This window comes from Bombus bifarius, unplaced genomic scaffold, assembly GCF_011952205.1.
Source record: "Bombus bifarius isolate JDL3187 unplaced genomic scaffold, Bbif_JDL3187 scf7180000009200, whole genome shotgun sequence".
Classification (NCBI taxonomy): domain Eukaryota; kingdom Metazoa; phylum Arthropoda; class Insecta; order Hymenoptera; family Apidae; genus Bombus; species Bombus bifarius.
The window spans coordinates 1,825,038-1,851,614 of NW_022884965.1; the positions used below are offsets into that span (position 1 = coordinate 1,825,038).

At 38.4% G+C, this 26,577-nt stretch overlaps 1 protein-coding gene across 3 annotated transcripts in view; it reads right to left on the reverse strand.

The window, feature by feature from the left end:
- Positions 1-68: 68 nt before the first annotated feature.
- Positions 69-26,577, reverse strand: part of LOC117214510 (bifunctional heparan sulfate N-deacetylase/N-sulfotransferase) — a 366,996-nt gene continuing 340,487 nt past the window's right edge. For all 3 annotated transcript variants that reach the window (XM_033460676.1, XM_033460673.1, XM_033460674.1), the window contains 10 exons: positions 18,009-18,261; positions 15,760-15,951; positions 6,327-6,670; positions 5,370-5,658; positions 4,590-4,718; positions 4,345-4,527; positions 4,032-4,252; positions 3,637-3,915; positions 3,041-3,338; positions 69-2,951 (listed from right to left, as the gene is read on the reverse strand). In XM_033460676.1, coding sequence (XP_033316567.1) covers positions 2,841-2,951; positions 3,041-3,338; positions 3,637-3,915; positions 4,032-4,252; positions 4,345-4,527; positions 4,590-4,718; positions 5,370-5,658; positions 6,327-6,670; positions 15,760-15,951; positions 18,009-18,261 — 2,299 coding nt within the window. In that variant the 3' untranslated portion in view covers positions 69-2,840. The remainder of the gene's footprint in view (positions 2,952-3,040; positions 3,339-3,636; positions 3,916-4,031; positions 4,253-4,344; positions 4,528-4,589; positions 4,719-5,369; positions 5,659-6,326; positions 6,671-15,759; positions 15,952-18,008; positions 18,262-26,577) is intronic.

The following is a 26,577-nucleotide window of genomic DNA, read 5'->3' on the forward strand; positions in this document are numbered from 1 at the left end:
GATTAGAACAAAGAAAAGGAAATTTTATTGTAGTTTAAGTAGAGAGTTATAAAAGACTCGGTATCAAAGATTTTTAACTTTTGTTTTATTAGAACTTACGGACTATTCATACAGTTATTACAGTATTTTACAATAGAATAATTTTAAGTTAAATAATTAAAGGTTCTATTAAAGTCGTACACATATTCTACACGCGTCTTTCTTTATTCGTACAATGACAGCTTTTCTCTTTTTTTGCACAGCAGTCTGTTAGAACACCTACAAAACGTTACCCTTCGCGCGTTGATTGGTATAATTTGCAATTCAAATGCGCGCGTAATTTAATATTAGCAATATTTTATCGCTGGTTAAATATTAGACTGGCTTGCACAATATTAAATATGGAGATAATTATAAATCATTAAACGATCTGAATATTAATTGCCTAACAATTATAATTTTAACAGTAGTGTTTAATAGGAAAAATTAAGGGAACTTCATAAATTATAATCTTATCCATTTCCGGTAATCTTGTTTAAAGAAACATTTTTAATGTACCTAAACTGCTAAACCAACGATGAAGTAGTGCTAATTACCGAAGGACCTTTTAAACATTCGTACTCGTATAATGAATTCCCCTATGATTTTTTCCGATTTCGGTTTGTCACATATTATTGTCAGCTGGCAGAAATCGGACAATTTTTGCCACCGCCATACCGAACAAAATTGATTAATATTGACTCTAGAGATTCGACGCTGCGATTGGTACAATAATACAATTGTATATACAACACTGGTAAAATGGCACGATTTGACAAAACAGATCAATCGCTTAGTATTAATATCGTTATCTTTAACTATTATTATATTAACAATAAACTTTGTACATGATTCGTTAAACGTCACGCGACACAGTTTAACGGCAGTATAAAAATGAAAACAAAATATACAAGGGGTAACATGACACTGATAAGGTAGTATGAAAAAATATAGAACGTTCGTCATTGATACGTGGCTTTTTTAAAAGTGCATTTCCACGGAGAATGACCTCATAATATTGAAATTGCTCGTGTTGGGCCAGATGTATGTTTCATAGTGTTCATCGCCTTTCTTTTTCAAGACGATCAGACAATTATATTTCTCAATAAATATTCATAATCGTGCTTCTTATTTAAGTAATAAGAATTTTCTAAAAAGAGATATGTTTGTTGAAATTTTTAGACCGATAGGAATATCAATATTGAAAGAATACCAGAAAAGTAGCATATCAAAGACTGTTGAATGAAAATCAATGAATTAAATCTATTGATAGAAGTAATAAGTAATTACTACATCGTACGATTAACAGAGATGATCATAACTGATATGCTTGTAACAAACCATTATCATCATTAAGACTATCTTGTGAATAAGACGATTTTATTCACAGCAGTGCATTCTGGTTTCCACGACATACAATTCGCTATAATACGCCAGGTATTAAAGTTTCCAAAAATCTTCACGATTTTCTTCAACAACGAATAATTCTTCTATTTTGGAACATAGAATCATCATTAAATCAGAATATGTTTGTGTGCCTTAAACGTGACCAGTTATTGCGAATAGGCAGTTTATCACTTCTCCACATAACATCATCGTTCGCTGAGAATGAGCAACCACCATTCTCGAAATAGTTTCTTTCTTTCCTCCTTTAAATTTTATTTTATTAACTCATTATAGTATACCTACGATCACATCAAAACAGTACGATACATAAATGTACAAACGGACGCGATCACACATCTTTCATCGACCTTTCCATCGGCGGTACCAAGAATAGTATTGTCAAAATATACATAGAATCATCATTATAATTTTTTTCTTGCTTTTTTTCATTTTTTCTTCATTTTTTTAATACGCTTACACAACGAGAATTAATGTACATCGTGTCTCTGAGAGGGTAAGTGGGCGGGAAGAAAGTTCAAAGTCCCCAAAATATCTCACACTCGCAGAAACGATCCTGCAATTAGTACCAGAAGTAAAGGACTGACGGATCGTCGATCAAAACATCAACGTACTCAATCTATCCACATTGATCATTTTCATGAGGAAATAAATCTCTTCAAACATTGCAACGATCTGGACAGACGTCTCACAGAAGTCAAGTATCGCCTTTTTCCAAAATACCGTTCTTTTCTTTTTTTTTTTTTTGTCGCTTTTAATTTCATTCGTTAAAGCATTCTCTGGCCTTCTTCTCTTTACTACTCAAGTTTCAAGAAAGTTATTATCCTCGACTCGACAACTTGTTCGTGATTATCATTACGCAAATCTAAAATGTGCGTTTGTTTGTGGTCTTTTGATTTATTAAAATATTGTCGACTTCACAGAGTCGAAGAGAAACACGTTGTACTAAGATCGAAGATAAATTTAACTTGGGTATAAACGAAGAGTTCTTTTTTTTTGTTCTTGAATTCATCTTTAGTAGTAAAGATTAGAACGAAAGCGTCCAATCCTAATAGACGGATGATGGCACCAGCGATCGGGCTGTATTCTCCTAATAACCATGTTTTCTACGACGCAACAACGATGACAATAATAATATAACGTTAATAATAGTGCTATTGGCTTAACAACGATCGACAGTCACGGTCGTGTTCACCGTGAAACCGTTTAGTGACTAGTTTCGCAGGCTCCCCACCGATCTTAGGCCAAACCACTGGGATAGGCCACTTGAATGGTCCTTCCGTCGAGGATTTGGTGTCCAGTGGAATATAATCGAATGTACAATTATTTTACAGATCTTCAGCTAGTAACCGGTGAATTTCGTTCACCGTTGAGATAAACAGTTCAGAAACGGTGTCGTTTCATATAATCGACGTTTGCTAGGTCATCACCGTGTCGCTGAGATCTTCCTTCAGCCATTGTGGGATCGTTCTCAGCCCGAGCCGTTTTAATAATTTCACTAGGGCCGTATTATGGGATAGATAATACCTCTGTGAACAAACGAACGACAGATTCAAGAAATCATTCTTTTATATTACTCTTGTCCGCTTTCAATGTTTCCCAATTTGCTATACAGTACCTGTAATAATTTGTACGATTTATCCTCCATCGGAGGATACTGACGGCCTTTGCTCTTGCCGAGGCATTTCGTCCGATCCTCGTTGGTAACTTGACAAAAGAATCCCTTCTTTGGGTCGTACCTCAAGTGAGATGAGTAATTGAAAGCGGGCGTGATCTTGAGGAATCTTTGTAGCTCGTGTAACGTCTCCACGGGATTTTGACGGAGCTGCTCCCCGTCTATGATGTGCAATTGCTGAGGCGGATAGTAGGAAAGCCACCTTTCCAGATGCTGGGCGTATTTCCCGGGATTTAAACATCTGTAACAGACTCAAGCGAATGATACTTGCCGCATTTGTCTTCCCGCGCACAATTAATATTCTACCGCAGACATACAGTCCAGATAGTCTACACGCAGGTCGAACTGCATTAGCAATTTAGATCTTCGCTCGTCTACACCCCGTACGGCTATTACGTGGCCGGATAATGTTATTATTTGCATTCAACTATTCAAGAACTTTTAACGACTCGTTATTCAAGCTCGAGCAAGCACTAGGGGCTCTCGTGCTCGTAACAAACAGAAATTTATTCGTGCGCTTGCACAATGTTGCAACCTACCTATTTCTGAGATCGCGTAGAGGTTTCGGTGCGGTATCGCTCGCAGTGATAACCGAGTGAAAGGAATAATTATTCGCTACAGGATCGCCGTGGACCCTCGTGTGCTGGTACCACGAATAGGCACGCCTGGCTGGCGAAAGCAGTATAGTGATTAACTTTGCTCTCGGTAGAAGCGCATGAGCTCTGCGCGGCACCAATTCACCGTCGAAATAGGTCGCGGATTTTTCGAACAGATACCGTGAACTCTCGTTTTTCGACGCTGGAAAGAAGCTCATATACCTGAAGAGAAAATAGAACGATAAGTTAAGAGCAGATTAATTAACGAGATTCGCGTATCTCTGAAATTTTTCCTCGAAACGAGCAACCGGTTTTCGTTTTTGCTTCGTCTTACTTACCAATCGAGACCCTTGTAATAATTCTTTCCATTGAAGAACTGAATCTCCTCGAACGTGTCAGGACTCGGCAAATTGCTGCTTATCGCCGGATGAATGGACAGGAAGGTGTAGAGAGCGGTAGTGCCAGTTTTTTGGGGACCAATTACCAGGAACCTCGGTAGCTGATCGCAGGTTTTATTCCTCGACCAGATCTTTTGATGCCTTATGTCGTCGCAGGGATTCTTTAATATAAATGAGAGTTTTTATAAACGCCTCGTTACTACGACTACCAATTATCATAACTATAACACAGTTTCACATAGCAGCAACTTACGCCCCACACAGGATCAGATTCTTCGGGATACAACTGAAAATATCTCTCTGCGAGTTGAAGAGGTGGAGCACTGGATAATCTCAAGTTCGTCCAACATTGAATAAATTTAATCACCGATTCGAAAGTGTATAGCGCCAGACGATCGTTCCCATAATTCGACATGTGCGTCATAAAAATATTGATCTAAAAGAGAACAGTGGAAGTGCAAAGCATATTTTGGAAAAAGTAGATATTGGATTACTTACAGGATTGTGAACGATGGTCTGGAACAATTCTCCACCCTGTATCGATTTATCCAGTTTGTCCCTTCCGCCCGGATATCTATCGATGAAGATCGTGTGTGTGAAAAGGCCACAGGTTTGCCTCGGTAGGACCTTGCACAGAAACAAAGGAAAGAGATCGTCACGCGTTTCCCTTTATCGTTGATTTCGTCGCGATTTATAAGAATCGTACGCCCCAGGGAAATCAATTTTTTATTCCTCTTTATCTGCTCGACTGGTTGTTTAAGCCCTAAGCGAAAGAATCTACGAAACAAAGGATGTTTTGCTGGCAGCTTTATCGCGCGTCGATCCATCGATTTTTGTCTTCAATGCTCATCCGTGAACTAGCCTGTTCTCTAAGGCCAACAGTCGCGCAAGTTTCGACAAAAAGTCAATCTACAAAGCACGAAACTACGAAACTACCGATTCATTCGATCACGAATTCGTTTATTGCTTTTGCATAGTTTCCCAGTCGGTTGCCGACTGTTAACGTCAAACAATTGGCATGTTCAATGTTCGAGCTATGTGGGAAAAACAAAGAGAAAAAATTGTTTAACTCGCTAGCTGGTTTGTTCGGACTATATTGATTGGTGAAATGTGCTTATGTACTATATAGATACTGGTAACTGAAACTATTTATATTAAATTTTCTTTGTGATTAACAAAAAAAGAGAAAGTATCGGGGAGAAAAATAGTGTTTGCAGAGGGAAGTGAACTTTAATCCTTCGGAGTGGATTATTGAAATAGCGATTAGGCAAGATTTACCATTATATTACGATGAATGAAGCCTCTTCTTAATCGAGCAGGCCTCAAATGGGGATATTCTTCTGTGCTAGTGACTTTGATGCTCCATACCCTTTTCCACGCCTCGTATAGTCCTTCGTGAACCGGATAAACGCCGGAATGATGAGGACTTACGCTGTAGCCGCTTCCTGTTGGGATTCCGTGATCTTTCGCGAATTGTTTGTTCAGTGCCATGTCCAATTGTAGATGTGTTACATTCTCGTAGAGATGAGGCTGTTGATGATTCCACATGTGGGAAAACCACGTAAATCTGCAATTTAGAAACGTAAATCTCAATTTTGATAAACATTTATCAAATTCTACTAACGATCTCTATTTCATTTAAAACCACTCACTTTCAACCAAACGATACGAGTTAATATTCATATTTTCATAAAAAGAGCGAACAAGCGTGATCTATTGATTTCATCGACAATCGAAAATGTACATAATCGATCTACGAATTTAATTGCCGTCCATAGGAAAGCAATTACTGGAACAAATCGCGACAATTCGCAAACAGGTGCAACTTCCGCGGTCTGATCAACCGTGACACGTGCACGGTCTCAATACGTCAATTTGCGCCAATAGTGAATCTTTTTGCGCTCTGTTTACCACCCGATTCGCGCAACAACTCTCTGCCAATTCCATTTCCGTTTTCACTGTGCGCACTGTGAAATGTATTCACGAGTCGTTCTTAATCTAACACTAGTATTCTCTAAAAAACGAAATCACTTAATCGTCGTTTCAATACAGAAAAGAATCGCAGAAGTTACAGAAAAGAAGAAATAAGTCTTTTACATTACGATTAATTGGATTTACGAGCAATAGTTTCCCTATTTATGGATTCGCCACTGTGTGAAAGGCACATAAATGTTAGGAAATATCTCGTTTAAATACTAGTAACTTGAAAAGAAAATATACAAAAATAATATATACCTGTCTACGTTCTCCAGAAGCATATCGTCCCCCAGATTCTCTTCCGCGGAGCCGTGATGGAAGTACTTCCCAGAAAACCCCAAGTTGAATTTAAACCCCGGAACCAGCGCCTGAATCCTCTGTTGAGTAGCCAGCAACGCCATCACGTCGTCCTTTCTCAGTCTAGTCCTTTTCTCACCAACGAATATGTCGTCGACGTCAACTAGTATCATCCGATTCAAGCTGAGGCTCAACTGTCCATGAGACAGATAGGATAGTGAGTCGAGTAGCAGCAAATTGTGCAGCCAGAATCGTAATCCTCCGCCGAAAAAGACCCTCTGAATCCCGTCGTATCTGCCGTGATCCTGTGTAATGAAAATCCAATGTGGGTCCGTTAAGGCTTATCGCGTTTAGGCTTATCATACTGTACCGTCACTCTGATCTCTGTCGTTTAGCGGGCGAAGTCGGATTTTTTCTTTTTTTTCTATTTGTTAAAGAGAGGATGGTGGTTTGAGAATTAAACGAGCCAGCACGAAGTACCTCGTTTACGGAGAGCAAGCTGATAAAGCGAAGCCTGGTATTTAATATCGATCAAATTCCTTGGGTAATTCTAGCGCGTAAAAAAGACACGATGAGTGGCGATTAAAAAAAGAGGGAGAAAAAACATATGGAAAAGGGGGAAGAGAGGAAGATTTCGAGAGGAAGTTAAGGTTCGATTTTTAAGCGCATTTCCGAAGTTAAACGGGTTATGCTATGGGAGAACGGGGAACGCTAATCTTCTTTTAATCGCTTTCAACAGCGATATATTCGATTCGAATAGCAATTGTATCGTCTGCCGATCGTTATTCCGAATGGGACTTTATATTTTATGAGGTGGTAAGGTAACGCCGTTTGTTTGAAACAGAGGTTTTTCGTCGCAAGATAACGGGTGTTTAACTCTATGAAAGTTGCAATCGATCTGACAAAAACGAAATTTGCATAGAAATATTTTTAAACAGGTACCTCACTTGTTTCTTGAAATAGAAATTTTGCACTACGAGATGGCGATGTTTAACTCTAGGGAAGTTGCAACTAAACTGACAGGTCTGAAATCTCTTTGAACATATTTTTAAACAAGTACCTCGCAAAGTTTCTCAACTAAAAAAGGAGGCAGGAGAAGAAATGTCTAACTGTTAAAACGTTCTAAATTTTAACTAATCAAGTCAGTTTCGTTATCCATAACTTCTTTAGCTAACTTTGAAAGTTTGGACATGAGGTTTTGCTCGCATATTTCCAAAATTATATAATTTTCACGAAAACGAATATAAAACAATCGATTTGTTCGAACGTCTACGATAGAATAGTCCGTTAATTTAACGTTTAAAATTATGATCTAGTCGTCTCGCTGTAAATAAGCGTTGGTAAGCTTATAGAAATTATGCAAGAGCCTTTATCCCATCGATCAAACGATATTATTAAATTAGATTCTCGCGCAAAGAAACGAGTTACTTAAAACTGCTCTCTTCTTTTTTTCACGGAGTTCATCGGACGTTGAAGACTCGGCTAAAAAGAAAAACGCAACGTCGCCTATCGATCATCACACGTGTCGATCGCTCGTCACGTAAAGTGGGAATTGTTCATTGGCTGCGGTGAAATTACGGTGATCTCCTTCCATTTATTTTTCATTGAACGCGAACGACCGCATGCAACGTTAATGGGTTTGCGCGTTCGACGTGTTGATGCTTATCGATCGGCGCGCGTGTAAGGGCGCGTTAATTTCAAAGATGTTTTACTTCAACGTGTCGCCCGACCCCGTGTAATAACGCGTTCGAACAGCTCTATTTTCCTCGAACGTGATTTTATCTGCCGTACATTTCCAAGGGAAACTCGTCGTGTACGAAATTCGCTGTTTTTTGATCACGATATTATAATGAATATTATAGGAAATTTTGTAGTTTTAATGCAGGATGGTAAAATATAATACAACGTGGTGATAATATTGTTTTTGATATTATTTGAATATTAAACACGCTTCTTCGTTGTTTTCAATGAACATAATTGAAATATTAAAATTGTCTCCTGTTTAGATATACCATAGAAGGAAAAAATAATTCTTTGGAAAAATAGAATTATTTTAATTATACACGATCATCTTTTGCATTGTTTGAATCATCTGCATTCGATTCGTTATAAAATCATATGACATTCCATGTAGTTTTATAACAAATCTATCTAATCATCAAGCAGAAAGTCACGTTTTTCTTTATGGTTCTGTTAAACGTCGCTGGAAGATTATTTCGAATTTCAAGCTCGTCCATTACATGGGAAAATATGTGCAACTGCAATCCTTACAATTAAATTAGATTGGATTCTATCCGGTCCCTCTTTGTTTTTACATTGTGTGAAATTGTCAGTAAGCACAAATTTATCGAGTGACTAATAGATGTTAGTCCTTTCGAATATGAAGCTGTGGAAGGTTTAAATAGCTCGATTGGCCAGAGAAATTCTCCATCAAACGAAGAGAATCTAGCTTTCGAATCGGATCGGGGGAAATTCGATTCTTTTCCTACCCGTGAAAGCGAACGTTTCCATCGATAATCTTCTTTTCGCCAAACAAAGCGGACGCTTTATCAATCGAATTTCAAGCTCGTTTGCTTCAAACGGCCATAAAGAAACTGTCGAGACGTTGAAAGGAGCGATTCATCGGCGGCTTCGTGTTTTTCCAAAAAAGATAAACGAGCGCCTAGTGATCGATCGCCGAGATACGGTTCGAAGACTTTATCTCTTCTCTCGGTCGTCGCTCGCTGACTATTCCAAATTCAAAATTTCATTGACGTGGTTTGCTGTAATGACATACGTATCGGATTTTCGTTGACAAGTAAAATGGTTTCTTCAAAAATTCAGACTTATCGTTTAGTGGTACATGCATATCTATTTATACGCACTCTTTTACGGATTTCTTAATGTCCAAGATGTTTAATTTCATTTTTAATCTGCTGTTAATCTTCGTACTATCACCTTTAATGATCAGAGCTGCGCTAATGGCCAATCATAGTTTTTACAATAAGACGATGTGTCTATGTAAAAACGCATTTAACACTCCATCGCAAAGTTGTTATTAATCGTGATTGGCACAGCGATACTTTTGTCACTCGAAGAGTCGCATATTTTCAGAAAATAGCTGAGAATTACGATCGATGCTTGTTACACGTTTTTTCGAGGGAACCTGTCGTTCATCAAAGATGCGGCTCATAGCCGTGACGCATCCTGTAAGCGAAATATAAATTGGCAGCGCGAATAGCGACAAACGAAGCAGGGGCTACGTCGATGCTCATTAATCGAATGAACCAACGGCTGATTGGGTTCTGATTTAATTACCTGGCTACCTGTGATCCGTGAATCTCCGGCCTACCAGCCGTAGCTACGTAATGGGGTTATCAGCGAGATTATTATTGTTGTTTACTGCTAACAAGCTCCGCTCATGGCGACCGTTTCAAAACGCAAGCCGGTCAACCGAGAATTCCTGCCTGGTTCTATGGCAATTAACAAATTGCCTGTTAGGGAATATCTTGAATCGACGGCGAACACGCGTATGGAGATGTGTAAGTATACAATACGAGAATACATTTCGTGGATCAACAAACAAATGTTCATTCAATGGAACATAAATACATACTGTAATTAAAATTTCTTTGAGAGAATCGTCAAGAAAATTTTTTACTTAGATAGGTTAATCTCTTTTACAGACGAGTTGATTGAGGTCAGAGGATGATTATTAGCTTCTATTCTTTTCTAGAAAAATTATACATACATTAGTGTCAAAGTTAACTACTCGTGAAAGATTTTCATACACTCGGGAATATTTATTCACAGTGATATTCATCGGCACTTAACTTGAATTCAAGGAAGACTAAACTTTAAGAAGTTAACAGTGGTTTTTCAATGTTTCTCCAAATTTTATTCAACGAGTGCTTTATAAGTGAATGATTTTTAATATATTAGGGAAACTTCATCATAATCTACGGACTTTTAAAAATAATTGAAATAGATAATGCTAGGTTACTTCCAAACTTCCTTGCGATACCAAAATCGCTAAAAGCGATCAACTCGACGATCTATTATTTTCTTTTAGCTACCAGCCTAATAAATCATATCGCGTTTCTAAAAACTCGTTAAAACCTAGCTTAATAAATATTTTCTCCCCTAACACGTCTCATGCTGGTCACAAAAAAGATACCTTTTCTATTTTACCATTTGATGTAGAACAATTCGTATAATAATTATACGAAGATACATCTTCACTTTCAATTGTATTTATTTCCTGTATCGTATAGTTATAAATAAAAATATATAAATTTTCGTGGATAGCCAAGTAAGTTTCGCGTTCATGAAAACGCAGTGTAAAATGTGTTATTGTTAGTTTCTACTGTTAGAACATTGAACTCGATTGTTCGCAAAACAGAAAGGAGAACTACGGCAATTGGATAAAGAATAGAGTCACCTTCCTCTTAAGAAACTCTTTGTCGTCGTATATCTACAAGAAATTCATTGTTGTTTAGGAGGAAGATACAAGTCGACGATAGGAAAGATTTATTATCGTCGCCGGAAGAACTTAGCAGAACACTGGCATCCTGCGTCGTAAACCGCTTCATTACACGCAGACTTTGTAATACCCGAGAATTTTGTGTAGACAGAGCAATTGGGCGACACTGTCGAAACGCATAAATCATTCGTGTATGTTACCGTATTTCAGCTGGCCTAGTCTTAATTTCTATCGTCGCTAAGCCATTATTTAATCGTGACCGCATATATTTTCAAAAAATAGCTGAAAATCTTTCACTCTTATGACCGTCGATAATCTTCGTAAGTAACAATGGCTTCACGTTACTTTCTGACGATTGTCAGGCATGCTTTCTACGCGCAGAATTTCTATGGTTGTAAAGGTTCTAAATTTACCTCCACAGTGAGTATTTCTACGGCTGTTGCAGTCCCTAAATCTACTTACATCCGCCCACTACTAGGGTTGCACGATCCCTAAATCTAAGTGCTCAAATGGCACGCAAGTGCCACGGTGTTACCTGCCACATATAGAAGCACAATTGTAACCTTGCGATGTAGATACTTGGATACTATAGATACTTTTTGTCAAATATACTTAATCGATCATTGACGAAACTAAGATTGTTCGAAAAGTTCATATAAATACATAGACGTTGGACAGGATTTGCCTTAAATTATTTTTAGATTATCTGGACACTTTAGCGTGTCGTGTAATAAAAGATTATCACACGATAGAACTGATGTTCCAAGTTAATATGCAATAATTTGAAAGCCGTGTACATAAAAGTTGTTGTGGAAGGTTGTGAAACTAGTTTGATGTCTGAGGAGATACCATACTTCAGGTTATTTAATACCTAAATTTTGAACGAGGTAAAGAAAGACTACCCTGTCATCGTTCTACGTTATTTGTCATTAATTATAATAAGTAGGAGCTGAGAATCAATTAGAATGATCTAAGATACAAATATTAATAATTAAGAAATTTAAATTATACCTTGCAAATGATACAGTTGAGATTAGAAGAACGACGACGTAATGAAAGATCATGCAAAGTTGACGTAAGACGAAGCAGATCCATGCACGACTACGATGTGCTCGGGCAGAGGCAGATGATATCACGTCTAGACCGTTTGTTATATTAGACGAATATTTCCTGTTTGCGTGGCGTGGGGTTTCTTCGCGTTGAAGAAGATCCGCTGTCTTCTTCGCGTCTACATTTTCGCGTTCTATACATCACCGGTGCTTTCATCCGGTGCGCGCTTGCTTCCGGCCGAGCCTTTACAGCGCCGTGGAATCTTGCAATCGCGAATTCCGACACGAATGTAAAACGGCTGATGAAACAGCTTTACGGATTGTCTCAGGCCCGCTTGCACTCTGCTTCGTCCCTGTGATAGTCTCCTTTCGTTTCCTTAATTTTTTCCTTTGTATCTTTACAAGCTTCCTCTCAGCTCGTTTAAACTCTAAATTTTTCTTGTTTTTAATATTCTTCCTCCGTCACGCGTCTCGCCTTTTTCGTTTCCATTCCTACCCACATTCTACCGATATTATTGTATTTTACTCTCAGCTTTGTCTAATTTTCACTATTTCATATCATAGCCTTTTGGTCGTTTTTTGGTCCTGTTTAGTCTGTCCTTCTTTTCACCCTTCTTTTCATTGATTTTCTCATTTCTTTACAGTTTCTTATTCCTTACTTTCGTACTCTCTGTCATTGTGCCGATGGTCCATCTAAAGTTTACAATCTTAGCGTTAAAACTTGCTCCTTCTTGCTAATATGTTTCCTGTGACATGCGTCTTGTCCTTCTCGTTTCCATTCCTACCAATATTTTATTATTTTTTTATTGTACCTTCAGCTTCGTGTAACTTGCATTATTTCACATTATTCTTGCTACGTCGTTGCTTGGTTACTCCTTTGACCCTCTTCCCTTCATTTCTATAATTTATTCCTATTTTATCCCACTTCTTATTAACTTTCTTATTTCTTTACAGTTCCCTATAATTTTAGTTTTACAACTCGCTCTTCTTGTATATTGCTAAAGTTTTCTACTCTTTTTTCGCTTTTGTTCTAAGAAACTCTTATTATTTTTCCCTTCTAGATTCCTGTCTGCCTTATTACATTTATTCTCGTATATTCACCTCCTCCTCTCATCTGAGCGGCGTTATTCTCTCCTTGGTACTCTCATTTGCTCTCTTCGCTTCTTATCTGTGTTACATCGAGCCCGGTACTTCTCTTCATACTCGACACCACCTCCTCACCTTTGTACCTGCACTCTTCCATCTTCATTTTCGCAGAAGAGATTCAAGGCTCCGCTTCGTAGGATGAAACTGGGGTGGCGTGCACGCGACTTCACATTTGTTTTCGTTTCCGCGGACTAACATTTCTCAAGAAAATGAGAGTCGCGACGAAGTCTGAAAGGGTGGCCTGGAGGCGGGGTAGTTCTGAAATTTCCATTAATATCGCAACAATTCTACCGTATAACTTAATATTTGATTTAATTCGAGATTTCCGTTTGCACGTCTCATTCCGTTATTATCGTAACATTATTATATTTGCCGTTTGCGTTTTAAGCTCCAGCGATTTCTATATTAAAAGAGGGATTAAAATGAAAAGTCGGCTCTGGAATTATTAATTCGAATACTCTTATTCTCCTTTATTAACAGGTTTCTTTCCTTAGGTGTTATTTTTTTATGGAAATTTCATTTCCATGGAAATGTGCATTTGTAGGTCTAATATTTGTTTAATATTAATGAATTTAAAAGATTACACGATACAAAGATACGAAGATATAATAATAGCGTTATATGTTTCAGTTATTTTTCTCACGCGTATCAAAATATTTTCCAAAGTTCATCATATTCCTGCACATGTTTCTCTGCCTGTTATTTTCTTCCTTTTCTATTTTTATACTGATTAGTTATCAAGAATTGGACGATTTGCATTATCTTCTTTCGATGTTCATCAACTCAACCCTGAAGAATTTAATTTATCAAAATTAAATTGTGTATGCCACTACAATTGTTCCTGTGATTTCCAATTCCCTATATCGTCTAGATTCTCTTCACATTCAAAAGTATTATGTAGCGACGATAGTCAGGGAGGAGTTTCGTGAAACCAAACGTTGTTATCGACCAGTTTAGTCATTCCATCCTCTACTTGGTCCCGAGCAAACTGACCAACGCACGGAGGTCAATAGCAACGGATTCCAGTATCGTGTTCTCATCTCCGCAACGTTTACCGCGTTCAGACCACGTGGTATAGATTCTGACAACATTCGACAGAGCGAATCGGAGATCGGAGACAGCTGTTTCCATTTCCGCGTCAAAGGGAATTAGGAAAAACCGTCGATGTTGGACGAAAGGTGTTAATTAAAGGTACATTAAACGTAGACCTCAGGAGAACACGTCACGTTTCCTATGTCTCATAAAGGAACAATTTTCAAATTTAATATAAAATAAAAATGTTTTATAGTTTCTGTAGCTTTATTTGATTTCGTCATTAAATACGTATTTGTATGTCTTTGCCACTTTGTTGAAGGTTTTAAAAATATTATTAGTATTTTATTAATTCAAGTAAACGTGAAATATCATTACGAAATTATCAAAATGTATAAGAATTATTATCTCATTTGGGACGTTACACTATAGAGATTTCATGTAACCAATATTACGTGGAAAGAAAGTTTCGAAAGAAAAGCGTTCGTTAACGAAATGTATGACCAGGCAAACAGTGGAACAAAAAGCGAGGTGTATGGACAGAACAACGGGACGCACAATCGCATTTAATTAAACGAAATTCGCATTCCGCCGTTACTTTGTACGTTAACAATGCAGGTATTAATTAATAATCCGAGTAAGAAGCGGCTTTTTTCTGTTTGAATTTTGTCTGGCGTTACGAAACTTGGCATCGGGTCACGGCTTCTACAAAAGATCAACGTTAACCCCTTACCACCCCATAAAATAGCTCGGGGTTGGAAAGAAGCCTGATGCACGTATATTTTTCCTGACCGACTGAGAAAGGCTGGGCTATACCTCTTTTGTAGGTTGTAATTAATATTCCTGGCAATTATGTTAGCGACTCAAGGTCGGACAAAGCGGCCCAGATTCTGATGAATTTACGGGATGAGGACGAAGAGAGCTTTGCTAACTGCGAGAAGAAAAGCGATAAACAGGAGGCACGTTAATTAATTTGCTAATTAGGAGAGGCAAGTTAGCGTCGATCGATACGAGTTAGAGATTCCACTGCACCCCTTATATTCTTCGTGATCGCGCTGAAAGACGTTTCTTGCGTTCCATGGTGTTTTTAATTTTGGCTCTTAATTCGTGTAATTTAAATTGAGGGCGAACGTGGAAACCTTCTTAACCTTTGCAAGCATTGAATACAATGAAAATGAATGCCGGTTAATACAGAATTAAAATTTAATATTACGTTATTCTGCAAATAATACAATTTTCCTGCGAGCTGAGAAATGGAAGTCGTCAGAGAATGGAGGATTTTTAACGAAATATGCTACGTACGAGTAATCTTCGCTAGGATTCGTTCCTCGCGTATCGACTTTTCTTTGTTCACATTATTTTAAAGGAAGTGGAAGATGGAAAAATTACGTGATTTGTTTCACGCTTGTAGTTCTACTTAATTCGTAGTGAATCGCAAATGATACAGAAGAATCTTTGCTTAGGCGAATTCACTTGCAGGAAATAATTGAATGACTCGACAATTGAAACACAAACCGCTTTAATCGCGTTGTCGTTCGAAAATTCCAACGATTCTCTGCGATATCATCGAGTTTACGAAACGTTAGTTATTCCGTAATCTTCCCACGTTCCACTTGTAATTAATCTTGGTCTACACGAGTAGAACGAGTCGAAACGCGGAAGAATGCGATGGATAGAAAAGCATGTTGTGAATCGTGTGTCTCACCTGAATGACAGTCGCTAGAGGACTTTTATTGGCCGGGTAGTCGAGGCTGTCCCGATGCGCCCAAGCCAGCGGCTCGTAGGTGCTGTGATTGGCCTGAAAAATGGTCCAGTCACCGCCAGGAAGTGGTCCCCAGGCTGTTTCTCCGGATCTGGTTAATCGCAGGATAGGGGACGCCGCGTTCAGCTGTGCATCCTGAGGGAGGAAAGACCGATCTCATTTTGTCTGTTGTTCGAATGCTTGTCGACAATACGTGAGTCGTTTCCCGATCCTTTTTTCGCTTTCCCGTAGCTTTACGAGAGAGTAAAAATCGAAAATATTGCTATCTCCGTCTCGAGTCTGTTATTTGCGTACCAAGAATTGTTCCGTTTGTCTAAAGAGAAAAGATTACAAGATAAAGAGAAATATTCTACTTCCGTTTTTAGTCGATCACGTTGAGATACAAAATGATAGGATGACAATGACAATAAGTTTATAAATGGAGCACACGAAACTTAATCACAAACTAATACTAAAAGATTACAGTGTAGGTGAAATATGGAAGTTAATATCGAGGTTACTGTAAGTAGAATGAGTAAGTATCAGACAGCCGTGGCATAATCCGCACTGTGTCGACTTTTCCGGCACATATTTCGGAAGCATATTTCCTACGTATAGGAGACCATGCATCATTAAAGTCGTTGGAAAATTTCTAAGTTACATAGACTCTTATGATAGAAGATCGATACTATAGTCTACTTTACCGTACGTCAAACGACACTGATCTTCTGGAAACATATTTTGTATCTTTAAGGAACCACTCGTGTGTGTCTCGTGAAACTCAACATATATCATTTCGTCAAATTCCCAAGCTACGATTTTCATACTTTTTTCAGAAGTCTTTCTAACGTTCAATACACAGGTCGTTACAAATGTCTGAGGCTTACTTCTCAAGTTGCAAACGATTTAACTTTACGTTAGAAATATACCGAACCAGTCGACGAACTTATTCTGCGTGTTATTCGCATTTATCTCGTTTCGTGTTGCTCTTCTTCTTTAATCTAGTTGATAATCGACGATTTAATTTTTAATAGAGGATTTGATTTAATCAGTAACAACGATTCATAATCATCGGTTCATTTAAGCTTCGAAGGAACGAAATTCCATGTTCGCTAAGCTAATAATACTTCGCCGTAACCTTTCGAAAGCCAAGAGAAACAAGAAATGTACGTGCGATTCAAGTAAATCGCGTGTCGTTGGAACGCTGAAAGAAAGGAGCAAATCGTAGGATATTACCGGCAGTAATCGCAACATGCAGACACGCGCGATTTCACGCCGCATGCAAATTGATTCACCGTGGCAACCTTTTCCCGCGAGCCGTCAAAGCGGCGTTTGTCGTATTGCTGCTGGCAAATAGCGTTTCCAGTTTCCAGGTATTGATGCTTTTATTACAACGTTTCGACGGCCTTTCTTACGAAGCTTCCTGGCGGCGTAGCAATTTTTCTACGAAATAAACTTGCAGCCGTTTCGTCACGGCAACGGAGATTGCCAATCCGAGCTCGCCACGCGATCAGGTTTCCTCTCGTCTTGTCCAACAACCATCCCAGCTCAAAAACGTTATCGCGACAAAATTTATTTTCCGCCGGCCAATAAAAACTACCGACACTTCGTGGCCTCTGTGGACACGTTTCATTTTAGAGAATTGCTTCCGCCGGACGTGATCGTAAGATCGATCGAGAGAATCCTTTCGAATCTTCTTCCAGCGTTCGGGGCAAGTTTTTACGCTTTTTGGGAAATCGTAGTTTTTCCTTGTCGTAAATCGTGACGCGTGAATGTATTTAGACGCGTAGTATTGTAGCTTTAAAAATCGTAAAAATGAAACTATAAGATGATAGGCGAGAGAAATTAGAAATATTGGACAAATTGTAGAACTGTCTTTAGTCAATTACCATATAGAGAGTTTACTTTCGCCTGTTACTTGCTCGAACTACTAGGTTGTCCGAAAAGTGTCTCCCTTTCCCAAACGTGTTTTTTACAACAGTGCACCTTCATACAAACGTTAAACCAAGTCTGTGAAATGTCGCGGTGTTTGTCTCGACAGAACAAAATGGATCGTACGTAATTCGACAAAATGATATAAAAGAAAAAATGTTGTGCGTCTATTATTTCCTCATAAAACGAAAGAGACAATGGTTAAAATGGCAATATCTTTGGTTTCAGTTATCTACATTTCTTTAGTTCTGTTTGATATTTAATCTATTTTTCGAACGAACCTTCAGTCTGAGATTAGTGTGCACAAACAGAGGAAATCCCTTCAGCTGTGCGCCGACGAGACTTTCCTCGCCGGACGGCGCGAAACCCACGATGCCAACCGAGTACTCTCTGCAATATTTGTCTAGCAATTCGCGATTCCACTTATCCATCTGCAGGTACTTGTTCAGGTTCTCGAAGATCAGAACCCCGTATCGACCTTTGTCCAGGTTTGTCAACACGGGTAGGGACTTGCCAGCCACTTCCAGTTTGTATCTGAAATCATATTTCGTTTCACGTTAATTCGTATTTTTTTACTTGTATAATATTGTAAAAACACATCTTACATCGGCGTCTACACTTTCTTTCGTAGTAGTAAATGGTTTTGTTAAAATATCGAATTTCTCCTATTTTCTCAATTTTTTCCTTTATCTCCTTAGTTGTGTCTATTCGTTTTCTATCAAGGATCGAACGTATCTTTATAATTTATTATATTTATTATATCAGCAATTGTATATTATTTTTTATTTTTAATTGCAGTTAATCGTTTTATCGCTATTTGTTCGAAGATAATATTTGGTTGTTATATTTGTTGGACTTTATTAAACTCGGGACTCTAGCATGAATAAACCGATTTCCTATACTATTTTCAAAAACACGAAAGATAGAACGAGAAATAGAGCGAAATTCGTTACAAAAATTCCACCTATACAATTCGAGAACCGTTGCACTCAAAAAGTAATCTATAGCCTCACATACAGACCAATCAAAAAACATGATATGCCCCAATCAAAAAACACGTTATGCATCACTTCTCTATATATATCAGTGGAATACAAATATAAAAATTAATAAAAACAGCGACCATAAAAAGATGAAACGATAACTTGCTATTCACCGTACTAATTTTTTTTTAATACCTATTTGATTTCATTGTATTTAATGTAATTATTCGTTTTCCAGATGGTAAATTTAAATACAACTATATAATAAATTCAAATACCGATCGAATTTTACATCTGTAAAACAAATGTCGTTTCCTAGCATCGAACTGTAGGATTATAATAAAATATGCGACACTTCGTCAAGTTTTAAAACATAAATCGCCAAGATCGTTCAGACGTTAATAATAAATTGTCGATTACCATTGCGATAATTGCGAATGTTTATACATTTACGAAGAATTTAAGGGTGGAAAAATATACATAAGTATTACGCGGAACGCCGAGCAAGTCGAGAAGAATTCATTTAACTGCAATAGGAAAGTTCGAGGCGAGTCGGTGGAAAAGAATTCGCCAAGCTTTTACGCGCAATATCCTCGTGTCAACGATTCCCGGTGGTTCCGGCCTCTGGAGGATCAAGAGTGACGAGACTGGAATCCCTGCCTTAAACTTCTTCCACCGTTCCTTCTGATTCCCTTCGTGAGATTATGCAACAAACCAAGGACCGCCGCGGAGTTAACGCGTCCCTCGAAACGGAATAAACGTCTCCTTCGTCCCTGTGTTTGCGTTTCACCCTGCTCTTTGCCACCCTTTCTGGCCGAGTCTCTTTCGTTTACCAGCCATAAACCATTTGGCCAGAGAATATTTAGACGCGGTTGTCGATTCGTGGAGGATAGGCCTGGCCGATACTCGTTACGACAATTTCAATCCGCCTCGATGCTTGCTATCGGTTATTTAAAACAAGGACAAGGGTAATAAATACGAGGGAGAAAAAATGGAATATCGATGGAAAAAGAAGCGGCGTAACCAGACTCGAGTCGTTATTGTTAAACGATAAAACAGGGACACTTTTATCGAAATCCCATTTACGCGGCATCTGAAACGTTTCGAGAATAATAAAGCAATTACACGTATAATGTACCTTTACATTTTTGCTACGGGCATCCCGCCTCTTCTCACTTTTTCTTTCTTTCTTTCGTGCTCTCCCCCTTTCCCTCTCATTCTCTCTCTTCCTCTTCCTCTTTCCCGTTCTCGTTCATATTCCCCGTGTTTTATGCTTTTTTCTTTGTCTCGTTCATTTTACCTCGCGGCTTTTTTTCTCGATTTTTAATAACGTTCGAACCGGGGTCCATCGAACCGTTCATCCACACGAATACCGATGGAATATCAGAATTTTTATTCGAGCACGCCTGCTTTTTATTCGGTCTGCTCGTCCGATAAAACGACTTTATCGTCGAAATAAACCGATGAGCCCCGTCGATCGTGCAGGATATTCCGAGGTGTTTCGCCAAGAATGCGACGAGGCTTTTCAAATTTATTGGTTACGCGAGACTGTATGGAAAACCGAAACGGAAAACTATTTCGAACGCATAAGAATTCGTATACATAACGTGCAATAACACACAAGAATTCTGACAGGAATTTTTATTCACGACTTAAACAATTTCACAAACGCGATACAAAATAACAAGTTGCCGCAACAAGTGTAGCAACTTCGTAAAATAAATTTATTGTCCATCAAATAGATTACACTTAATCGCAGAAGTCAATCGACTACTTTACCCAGATACTTTAATTACAGCCTCCTGCCGCGCGTCACTTTTCCACGCTTCTAATTAACCAATAATCTCGCCATTAAACGCTTTATGGCTACATCTTCGTATTACAACCTTTCAAACACTTTTACTTCTTCTGCCCAATCGCGTTAACACGTTAAATGCGGATGGTTCCACGCTGGTGTAATGTCAGATCATTTCCGAAGACGGTTGACCCCACGTGGGTGTCATCAGCGTTCAACGTATTATCCTGTTGCAGTAGACGAACTCCTTATGTCCCTGACTCGCTTTAGTTTCGATCTTAATATCTTAGAAAAATCCTTAACATGAAATTCCGACGAAAGATAACGCGCGTCAATGTTCCAGAAATTGTTTAACGATACAAAACTACGATTCGGTCGAGAATGTCTCAAAAAGCACAGCAGGTTTAAGAAGGAAAAATTTCAGTCGCATTGAATGGCCATGCGACTTCGATCCTCCGCAGTTAATCCTTTAACCTTATCTGTCCACAACACACGTTCCAAGCGTTTTGTCCGGTGGTAGCTAAAGTCCCCGGTTGAATGTTTCGAGCAACAGTTTTATAACAACCTCGTGAAACTCGGTGTAATTTCGAACGAACACGCTGGATAGGCACCGGTTGACTATCAACAGTTTACGGTTGCGCGTGTTCGCGTGTCACGGCAGAAAATTGCAGTTAACTAATGAGTGAATGCCGGATAATTCAGCGTAGTAATCGGTTCGATAATTGGCAACCGCCCATTAACGACGGCCCGGCAATTTGCCGAGCTAACGAACTGTCATAACGAACTCCGACGTGGCTCTTTTGTTCTTGGCCAGCAATTGCCGCGCGAGGCAATTGCCGACCGTATGCTTGAAACGCGAAAGTATCCTCTGCCGGTGAGAGAAAGGGAGATTTCAACAAAGGTATCGATCGATTGGCTTAGCCCTCCCCCTCCATCGAAAAAAAAGACGATTCGCTGCAATTAGGAGTGTTTCGAAGTTCGTGTTGCGCGCGAGGATCGGTCAAGCGCGCTCGTCAACGAAGATTATGTCCTTCCGTGGTCTGTACTGGTCGAGAAGCTGAGTGAAATAATTGCTTTCACCCCTTGGAGTTTGCTCCAGGGGGTAGAGGATGATTGGTAATTTGCAGATGGTTTGGGGATGGAGGGAAGTTTCTTTGGTTCTTGTGGTTATTGGGTTATATGGGTCCCAAAAAATTTTGATCTACATACGTAACATGATCAGCGTGGTTAGAAGCAATATACAAGTGTGAAATAATTCTTTTCGTACTTTGAATTCTTTGACGTACTTGAACTTATAGATGGAGATTGCTTCGATGGTACCGATGATTATGGAGTAGTGCTGGTTTGAAAGATTTGAATAACATTAATATGAAACTAGTGCTACAAACACGTCAATAGATATTTTTTATACTTTGATTGAACGATGATTTAACGATGATACTACTCGATGGATCTTTATAACGTGATGAGGCAATAAGACTTGAAATTAATGTTCTTTTCAGTTCTTGTATTTCGTGAAACACGCGGCGATTCCAAGCGTTTGATCGACCGCACGAGTTTAATCTTGGCGAATTTCGTTTAATTTATTTCGGTTTTCGTAAAATGTGGTACAAACATGCTTAATTGAATTTATTCGTCGGAGCTCTTAATGGCATTCCATAATTTGTACGTTCTATATCTACGCCATCCAGATATGGAAATTTTTTTACATATTCACGATGCAAATAACGCGCACCGTGATGCAAATTATTAAGACCAGCCTCATTATTCACTGAATCCTGCATTATTTTAAACATTACCTGAAATTATCGTGATAATTGAATGCACTATTGATTGACACAACTGCGAGCGTACAGCGGTCGAATTTCCGTCTTGGCAATTAAAACGAAAGATAAAAAATAAAGGAACTACTGTCTCGTAATAAACTCTTGAACGAAGATATTTCAATTAAACACGGCAGTCAATCAAGACGACGCTCTTATCTGTTACGTTTCACCGAGTTTCATATTTTAACCTTTCTTGCTATTCTGGCGAATTACTCGCGTTATTACATGTAAATATTTAATCATGCAAATTAATATGTTCCACATAAATTAACAGTCGCTTCTGTAGCAAATGACGGTGGTAATGTTTCCCATTTTCCGATCAAAATTCATTAATACGTTTCACATAAAACGTTGTCCAGAATCTGGTTGAATCGACAGGCACTTTGTCCAAGTTTCGCCGTTCTTTTTCGATAACTCGAACGATGAAATTCATTCAGCGATAATTTCCAAACATTTAAACGTTAAACGTTTTATTTTACCTCACATTATCGTAAAATATTAAAAAATGGAATTACGAGGGAAGAATTTTACTTTTGTTCCATCACGCTGTATAAAAATAGAACGGCGCGACGACAGAGTCCTATTTTTCGCTAAACTGCCGATGTTTACGCATTTATGGAGGACTTAAAATTGCTGAAATCGACAAAATACATAAATGACGCGCTAAAACATAAAATATTCAAAGCACTCGTGATAATTTTCAGTAGGTGAAATATTCTGCATTCTTCGCACGTTTTATTTTATATTCGGTGAAGTATTTAAAGAACAGAACAACGTGAGGACAGAGTTCTAGTTTTCGCCGTTTATACGACATTTGAAAGCGTACAAAATATGTGGAATGCACAGTCTCAAAGTGGAATAGTACGAATATTTGCAAACGAATATTACAATCTTGCAGACAAAAAGACAGGAAATGCACATATTATCTAAAGACGTACAAAGAATCCAAGATAAAGTCGTCGTTATAATTTTTAACAAACGAAACGAACCCCTATTTATGTTTCTTCGCATTTAGAAGAATACAAATTTGCTTAAATATTCACCATCTTTTCATCGTATTTACTCTGAAATCGTTTGAAACTCGTAAAACATTCGAACTCTTTAACCGCCTATTGATAAAATACCGTACAATAATTTAATTAAATGGAAAAATGAGGGGCTTTTTGCCGTCCAGAAACGGCTAGAAGATATTCTTCTTGGAGACATTCAAACTGGTATCGTATATAGCTGTGAGAGCAACATCAGGAGACAATAGTGGCCTGGAGGAGAAATAATTTACCCCTGGGGCGTGTTCCAAAGAAGTCGTATTCGCCTCGTAAATTCGGTCCGACGTGTGCCAACCCCGCCCTTCGTCCGGTCTGTTTCCCTCGAGCCTGAAAAGCTCGCTCCGCTGGTTCGTCCTGGGAAAACAACTTCATAATTTTCGGGGACCTTTTTGATTTGGCATCCCTCTGTTACGAAGAACTACGCCGAGAAACGAGGAAATTCCTTCATGCTCTTTGTTGTTCCATTTCTTTCATGAACATCTCGATTATATGGCATTTGGAGGAATTTTTTAAATTAAACCTTACCCTTTGATACATGACCTGAATACAGCCTTCTTTTTGTTCCGTGTACTTGTCAATATCTTCTATATATCTTGCAAATAACTCGTATCCATAGTAGCGAAGGTACAACATGTTTGATTATTTTCTGTGCTAACAATGCCTTACCCGTTTCGTTTTACGCTTATTTAGGTAATGGGGTTTTGAAAATCGAGAAATTTGGATTGTATCTATTTTGTAATTTTTACTTGCACGATAAACTGTCTAAACTATCTTCTTCTAAATCATAGAAATTTTTTTACATCCTTTTGCACTTTTGTATTTCTGCAAAAGTACAATAAACTAACTTATTCTTCTTCTTCAATAATTTTCCATTTACACACGAGCAACGTTTATGCAGTTTATTTCACTGCTCTTTATTTCTAATAAAATCTACTCGATTTCCAAGAAGGTCGTTTAAAATTCTGTCTACGGTTAAACTTTCTACTAAGTTAAAGTTTCTACAATATGATACGTATCAGCGTTTCGTTAGAATGCTCAGTCTGCTGTGCAGATAGCTGTGGATATATTCGACGAGAAAACCTATGTTTTCTACGGTTTTCATTCTCGATTCTACATGTCACCCGATGGAAACACAGTGGAGATCACGGTGGTTCAGGATTGACAAACAGATCGAAGAAGTCACGAGGAAAGAATCGGCACGGCCGTGCTTCGGAGCTAATCCGATTCGCGAGCGATTCGAAACGAGGGATTCGAGAGTCAAAGCCTCGCGATTCTCGCACGCGTCTTGAATTTAAACGTGGAATCGACTTGCGAGCAGAGCTATTCCGCGCCACGTTCATAGACGTCCGGGATTTCACGTGTTGTTTCTGTATGGTATTATGAGAGAATCGCCGTGTTTCTCTTGGAAAAAGTTTCTCTTCGAAAATAAAGCTTCGAAACGCCCATTTCCTGCACGGAGTTTTCTTTCAAGATTTGTAAGATTTGTCGATTGTCGCGAGCTACGCGGAATATCGAATTAGGTAAAAAGTTTTGCCGTAGAACCTTTTATCCTAATCGTGTTTTCCTTCGGATTTGCAGCTAATCGAATAGAAGTTAGTCATTGTGATTCTTTGTAAAACAAGTCACTTGGCATTCGAAATCTTTCTTTAAACTCTCTGCTCTTCGAGCTTGAAACATTGTAGTAGATACTTGAAATGATAAATCGTTTCATTGGAATTGAAAGTCTGCAGATTTTATTATCTATAGTCACTGCTTTATTCCAGAAAAGAACTTGAACTTTGAGATATGTAAGATATTTTTTTTAGTCTGAATAATAGATTGATAAATCAAAATATAAATTTCCAACGTCTTGGTGTATCGCTGTACTACGTAGTATCTTTACAGTCGCATAAATCTAATCTTGGAACGCTATAGTGGAATACTGCATTATCCTACTCATCTTTTTTTTTTTTTTTTTTAGCTATTTCCAAGAAAAATTAGTTTTTTATCTATACATTTTGCCAATCTTCCGATAGGAAAATATCGAGACTATTCATATAGAGTCTGTTTTACACATGCTTCTCTCTAATATCCATTTATTTACTTGACAGTACCTCAGATTGATCGTCAATTTCCAATCTAACAAGAATGCGATTTCACCCTTCGATTAAACGGTATTAAATGTAAAATTGCAATGATTAGACACAAATCTCTTAGAAATCTAACTTACACAAAAACAAATGTATTATTTCATAGAAGACCCGTGATGGTCGATCTCAGTATCTTCGTTGATAATATCTTCGATAGCCTCGAGCGATGCGTAAGCAAGCGGATACGCTTTGAAAAAGTAATTTTAATTAAATAAACAATACAGAAGAATCACAGGAGCTGAGTTCCCTTGCTTAAACAACGGCGGTAAATAACGTCGCGGAGGAAACGCAAGAATCGCAACGAAGGAAGCAACATTAATGCAACCGGAGACGCTCAGCTACAGAATAAAATTATTATTGTTCGTTCTGGAACTGTTCCCCCGTTACGATGCATATTTACCATGCTTTCATATTAATAACTAGCTTCAGGTGAGAGTAGACAAGTTTGATGCAGTTTCAACGTGACGTTGCTAACGAAGTTCCACGCTTCTCGATCCTCGACTATCGTTGCCGTCGCCGTCGTTGTCGTCGTGTCTGGCTGAAAGTTTCCCTCGGAAAAGGAAAGGGAAACAATTTGTCCGATAGTTTCGCGAGCGTGTTTAACTCGAACGTTTTTAACGATCTCCTCTGCCAGGCTCTTTCGAATCGAACCGGAGACTCCCGGCAAAAGTTTTTCTCTTGCTCGTGCTACTTCAACGTTACGACCAAGTCAAGTTGATTTACATGAAAGAAAAACGCGGGTATACAGTGTTTGCTCGTTGTTTTCTGTTTCGTTCAATCAATTTGCAATTTTATCATCTACTGCAAGGGAATTTCCTTTGCTTATGAAAGAGGAAGAAAGGATTACGAGTGGAACGAAGTTTTTTCAGTTTGATAAAGTGGAAATGATTAACCTTTAACTGCTTTCACGGTTCTCGAAATATAAATATCGTAATAATTTCATTCTTGCGGAATACGTAACGTCGGATGTCTTAGTAATCTTCCGTTAGCTTAAATTTCGTAATTTCTTTATATTATCGTTGAATGCATCGAATAATTGTAAATTGAGAAATATGCTAAAACAATACAATT